Source organism: Sinocyclocheilus anshuiensis, unplaced genomic scaffold (genome assembly GCF_001515605.1).
Source record: "Sinocyclocheilus anshuiensis isolate Anshui unplaced genomic scaffold, SAMN03320099.WGS_v1.1 scaffold1023, whole genome shotgun sequence".
In the NCBI taxonomy this organism is placed as follows: domain Eukaryota; kingdom Metazoa; phylum Chordata; class Actinopteri; order Cypriniformes; family Cyprinidae; genus Sinocyclocheilus; species Sinocyclocheilus anshuiensis.
The window spans coordinates 1,144,889-1,151,498 of NW_015546084.1; the positions used below are offsets into that span (position 1 = coordinate 1,144,889).

Genomic DNA, 6,610 nt, shown 5'->3' on the forward strand with positions numbered 1-6,610 from the left:
GTATATATATATATATATGTGTGTGTGTGTGTGTGTGTGTGTATATATATATATATATATATATATAAATAAATATTTTTTTTTTCATAGCATGAGGAACATTTTAAATATCTAAAGAACCTTATTTGCGACTTTTAATGTGATTGAAAGGTTTCATGGACGTTCTTAATGAAATCCATGGATGCCAAAAAAGAGCCTTTATTTTTAGAAGTGTATGGAACTAAAGTCTTAATAAGCTCTTAGTCTTAACTACAGTAAAATGCATTCTTGTTATGAATCAATGGGGTAGGTCATGATGTCACAGATATAATTACAGAATAATTTGGCCATATAAAGGGCTCGGCAGATAAGATCCCCACTTTATCACAATATATTGTTTACAAGTGATATGAATCATGACATGGCATGTGGCTTTTAATACATGTTACTTTAGATAAACAAAGTTTGTTGAGGTCGAGCTTCAGATGATGACCATTACCATCCTCAGTCTTGTCCTGCTCAGGTATTTTAAAAGAAGTGTTGCCAAGCAACAGATTATCCCTGTTCTTTAAAGTAAAAGAGTGAGGACCTTGATTCTTCTGGTTTTAACATAAACATGAACATAAAGAAGAAGAAATTGTAAAACCAGACAAGTGTCCTTCAAACTGTTCATTCACTGATTTCTCCTTATCTTTCCCTTCCTCTCTCTCTCGCTCTCTCTCTCTCCAGTGAAAACTATATTCTGTTTTGTTTCGTTATTCACATGTAAGTTTACTAAGAAAAAAGAGAAAGGAAATAGAAACACTGAATATGAGTTATATTGAATTTTCAAATGTGAAATGACTTTCTCAAGAGTTTTAAACTCCTAGTATAAAATATTTTTGATTTGTTAATAGTCAGTAGGTTAATACTATAAATAATATCAGCTCTGCATGAAATGCTTAACCATATGCATGACTTAGCCTACATTTTGTGGCCTGTTTATTAAAAGTATAAATATAAAATAAGAAAAAAATATAGCAGGCTGATATAGCATGCAAATTTCAAATTTAATCAATTTAAACGAAATATATTTAAATGATTTTTTTATCTGTCTTATTATTTATTAAATTAATTTTATTATACAATTTTGTCATGTTAATTGTTCGAAAAACTTTGTTTTGACATGTTTTGTCAGTAGGGGGCGATCATACAATGTCAACCCTGTTACCATCATTTTCTGTAGTAAACAAATTATATATTTTTAAAAATGCTATTTTTTAAAAACATCAAAACAAAAATCGAACGTGACCTTAAAAATTAATCGTATTTTTAATATAACAAAATATAACAATACAGCTTGTTTCAAATTAAAAATTATATTACAACATATATTATTTAAAATAATGCAGTATATTTACAAATAATTTTTCTCTTATAATCATACAAGAAATCGTTTTCAGATCACCTTATCAAACTGTAAACCTGTTTGATGGAATGACCCACCACAGCCTATATTCGTGATGCGTCTCTTGATTTAACTGCAGTTTGCTGTAAAATGATATTTCAACGATCATGCTGCGTGTGGGGGCAGTCGTGGGATAAAACACTTATTTTCTTAATCGTGGTTATTGTTTGTTTTCTATTTTCATTGCATGGGTGGCATGATGTAATTGCTGATTGTGAGTTATCAGCCTCCTACTAATTGCATTGATGAAGAAGCAATAACCACAAGCGCATCTACAGTTTTCAATTAGCATCTCACACTGAAATTCATTGACATGAGATAGCCTATAAGTTCTTACTCCTAATCCCGTCCTCAAATAACAGCATTTAGCAGCAAAATTCTGTTAGCGCAGCTCGCGGACAGATGCACCTGCTCTGAGCGCGCAACAGGGTGGAGAGTTTGGACCACTGCCTTAGTCTAGATTTGTCCAAATTTGGCTTTGTGCGTTTAAAGGGATCCCATATTTATCCTACGTCACTATCACAGCAGCAAAATGCAGAGATGCTCGGAGATCAGATTCAAATCCATTTATGCACGCCCCCTCCCAACATTTCTTCAGGCGCCTCTATATAAAGGATCTGGAGGCAATGTTGCCATCAGAAGCTTCACGCGAAAGCGAGAGAGAGATCCATAGCATACCAACAGTACAACTTAAGAGACGACAGAGGATATATGGGCAAAGAAAACATGTTTTTCTCAAATATTGAGTAGTTTGTTTTTAAGATATTATCCGAAACTTACAAGAAGTGGCGTCTGCCCCAAATGATGGCTGAGTAGCTCTAACCGCAGGCAGTTTTTACTCAGATTATTCGTCCGTTCCAACGATTTTTTGGAGTCGACAAAATGTACCGGTCCACTAAAGGAGCCTCAAAGGCTCGGAGGGATCAAATCAACGCAGAAATTCGCAACTTGAAAGATCTTCTGCCCATCTCCAATGCCGACAAAGCTCGTCTTTCCTACCTTCACATCATGTCCATAGCCTGCATTTACACAAGAAAGTCCGTCTTTTTCTCTCAAGGTAGGGTTAACTTAACAAGGACTTTTGAAAATTATACTGAGAGATTTTGAATGGAGCTCATGAGTTGCCATTCGAATATAAAGTTATGGATGTTGCGTTAGCTCTTCAGATCAGTGTATTTGCTGTTAGTTTCTTGAAAGGTTAAAAAGTTATTGACCATTACATGGTTTTCTAAAGAACATAAAAAGCTAAATCAAAATCATTTTAAAACCTTTATTTTTTTTACAAGCATAAAGCAGATATGTCATATCTGAGGAATCTCTGTCTCTGTCCAGAGTTCTGAAAGTTGCTGGTCTCTGTCTATGGTGCTGATTTTTAGCTATTTGTGTGGATGTTGCTTTAGATGACTTTCTCATGACTTGAGATTAAGAATTTGTACTATGTACATACAGATCTTTATTTTGAGATTTCCATGTTTTGTCTTGATCAGTGGCAGCAGGTCATGACGTGAGTGGAAGCGTCCTGTCTTTGCCAGAACTCTCGGATCTGCTGCACACACTACTAGGGTTTCTCCTAGTGCTGACCAGTGAAGGAAAACTCCTGTATCTATCGGACAATGTTGCAGAGCACCTTGGCCATTCCATGGTAAGAAACAAATTGTAAAACAAACAGTTAATCTAACTTTTTAGTGCTTTGTTAGGAACTGGTGCATGCTAAAAATAATTATTTGGGCTTCATTCAGGTGGATCTGGTGGCTCAGAGTGACAGCGTGTATGATATAGTAGACCCAGCCGACCACTTCATCATGAGAGGCAACCTTGTGCCAATCACCACACCTGACACAGGTAATTTACACTGTTGGTTTGACACCTTCTTTTAACATGAATAATTTGAGATGTATTGTACATGATGTAAAAAATTATCCCTTAATTTGTCACTCTTTTTTTTTCTAGACCGTCTCTTTCGCTGCCGCTTCCGAACTTCAAAGTTTGTAAGGAGACAGGGATCAGGCAACAAACTGACATTGGTTCGGGCATGCTGTCTGCCACCTCTATACCACACATCCTCCTACTGGACCTCCAATCCAGTGTGGGTGTGTTTTTGCTCCCCACTGGCGTCCAGCATCCCTCAGGTTTCGTCAGCTATGAATCCTCTCCCCACCCCTCCTGCGGAGCAGTCTTTCCTCCTGTCCTGTTTCCAGTCTCAACACAGCCGGGACATGAGAATCCATGCTGCTCAGGACAGGTACAGTATGAGTCCTGTGAATGTCCCTGTCGGTATATGATTATGTATTTGAGAGTGAGGGAATAATCCTGTTGTCTCTCTCTGACAGTGTAAGCGTGTACCTTGGCTATGACATAGAGACTCTGCGTTCTCGCTCATGGTACAGTCTGATTCATCCTCGTGATCTCTCTCACGCCTCTGCACAACACTGCGCCCTGTGTGAGTACATAACTTTATTCATTTATTTTCATTTTTTAATTTGACACCATATATCAAAAAGCTGGTCTAGTAAATGTGGTTTGTTAATTGGTCATTGTGTCCTATTTCAGTACATGAAGGTGGGGAGAGGCAGGTGGAGATGGTGGTCCAGGTAGAGGCAGCAGATCATTCATGGGTCTGGCTTTACATTGTTCTTCAACTGGAGACTGGAGAATATCCCATCAACAGCCACAACTACGTTATAAGGTATAAAGGCTACCAGCTTTTAAGTTTAATATACTATAAAATAAAAACAATTATATTTACAATTTTAGTAAAATTATCATTATTAAATAATAAAAATGTGCTTAATTTGATTTGTAATTTTATTAAACTTAATTGTATACATTATTATTATTATTAATATTATTATTCATACTTATTTTTATTAATAGATATCATATTCATATTATTATTATATTAATAATAGTGACATATCATTTTTTATGTTTTTAATAAACTTTTAATAATGGTAATATTAAGTATTATTATTATTATATTAATATTTATGACATCATTTTTACTGTCTTTCATAAACTTAATAATGGTAATATTAAGTATTGTTGTTATTATTATTAATATAATAATAATAATGTATTATTAATACAATTTATTATTATTATTGAAACTTAATATGTTTTTAAGATGTTTTATAATATATTTAATATTTTTTATTATATTTAATATATTTAAATACTATGATTTATAATAATAGTATTTATTTTCAAAAAAGCTATCTTAAACACATTTATGAAATAATTAACAATCTGTCATTTTCTCTACCCTTCTCTCAGTGAGTCTGAAGCCTGGTCGGTGCGTCAGCAGTTGTATTCAGAGCAGAACCAGCTGGCTCTCCTGTACCAGGAGGCACGCCAGAGCTCTGACCCCCTGTCCAGCCCAGACCAGGTCTTCACACCCAGCAGCGGTGGCCTTTCCTCCCAGTCCTTTGACTTCAGCTTCACCACTTCTGGCCGGAGCTCCTCTGAGGAGCTCCCTAGCACCTCTGCCCCAACCAGCATGGCACTCGACCCTCTTCAGGGCTTTTCTCAGGACGAAGAGAGCCATCCACACCTGCATGGCGGTCACCAGATGTGGAGATCAGCCATGACTGTTTCCCCTGAACATCTAAGCAACACCCCGAGTCTTTCTGCAGTTCCCCAAACCCATGTCGCTCCTCCACCCCTTCCTCCGTTCAAACCTCCTCCTAAGCGCCAAAGCTCAGAGGAGTTCATTTGCACACCTCCTTACACCCCAAGACTCGGAGGGGGGAGTTTCATGTTTGGTGATGAGACCTTTAAATCAGACCATAGCAATGTAGTCAAAATGAGGCAGTCTATAACCTCAGCGTCCCTTCCCGCAAGCATCGGCCCCACTCAACACTGCCGCAAACGCCTATACGAAACGCTACCGCCTACTCCAGACAGCCCAGGCAGTGACGAATGCATTCTCATGGCACTGCCGGAGATCAGAGGACCTCTGTACGTAGATGTGCCCCATTTCCCATTCTACAATCTCCCCGAAGGCCTTTTAACCCCCGAGGCCTCGCCCACCAAAAAGCCCTGTTTGAGTTTCTTCCCTCGGGAAGACGATTCGGAAAGAGAGCGAATGGAGATCTCACTCCTGGCTCAGTACATTAGCACTTTAGCTGAAGGTTTCTGTCACAGCCACCCACAAAACACATCGGCTCCCCCTCATCACGCATCGTTTGAGGGCCCAAACTCCTCGCTGGCTCACATTGACGTCTTTATGTTTGAGGAGAAAGCAGTAGATGGCATCCCTCTTCCAAATCTGCCATCCACCTCCCCCGTACCTCCCTCGACTTACTCATCAGAGCTGTCCTACGCTCAGCGCTCCCCGAGCCGCAGCTCCCCTGTCCATGCACAGGAGGAGGCGGCGACTCTGAATGGTGTACACCACCTCTGTAGCGTCCAGCCGACGCACCGTAATCGCATGGCCGGGGGTGGGCTGCAGGAAGCCGAGAGACCTGACGAGGAAGTGAAGACGATGTCCACCCCAGGGTCCACCGCACTTCCTGCCCTCACTCCTGCTCTGCCTTGTGCCCAGTCCCTCCTAGAGGAGCTGGTCACCATGGAACCTGTGTTTGGGGCAGCCGCCCCGATGACTCCTGCCGAGAGGCAACAAGATGAGTTGTATCAACTCCCTCATCCCCTCTTCCAAATCTGCCATCCACCTCCCTCGTACCTCCCTTGACTTACTCATCAGAGCTGTCCTACGCTCAGCGCTCCCTGAGCCGCAGCTCCCCTGTCCATGCACAGGAGGAGGCGGCGACTCTGAATGGTGTACACCACCTCTGTAGCGTCCAGCCGACGCACCGTAATCGCATGGCCGGGGGTGGGCTGCAGGAAGCCGAGAGACCTGACGAGGAAGTGAAGACGATGTCCACCCCAGGGTCCACCGCACTTCCTGCCCTCACTCCTGCTCTGCCTTGTGCCCAGTCCCTCCTAGAGGAGCTGGTCACCATGGAACCTGTGTTTGGGGCAGCCGCCCCGATGACTCCTGCCGAGAGGCAACAAGATGAGTTGTATCAACTCCCTCATCAAGGCGGACAACAGATCTTCTACCAAGGTGAGAAACGGTGGCATTTTTTGCAATTTTAGCATGTCAGTATCTCAAAGTTTTTGTGTCTAAACTGTGCTTTTTCTCTCTCCTTTCCGACAGATGGAACCAGTGATCACATGTTTTAA

The 6,610-nt window shown here is 40.7% G+C and overlaps 1 protein-coding gene across 1 annotated transcript; it reads left to right on the forward strand.

Annotated features, from left to right (window-relative positions):
- The first annotated feature begins 2,308 nt into the window (after positions 1-2,308).
- LOC107700043 (neuronal PAS domain-containing protein 4-like) lies at positions 2,309-6,610 on the forward strand. Its single transcript, XM_016501547.1, has 9 exons — positions 2,309-2,483; positions 2,914-3,068; positions 3,166-3,268; positions 3,377-3,668; positions 3,757-3,866; positions 3,977-4,112; positions 4,700-5,798; positions 6,188-6,491; positions 6,585-6,610. Exons 1-9 carry the CDS (start codon positions 2,309-2,311, stop codon positions 6,608-6,610), a joined length of 2,400 nt encoding a protein of 799 aa, XP_016357033.1.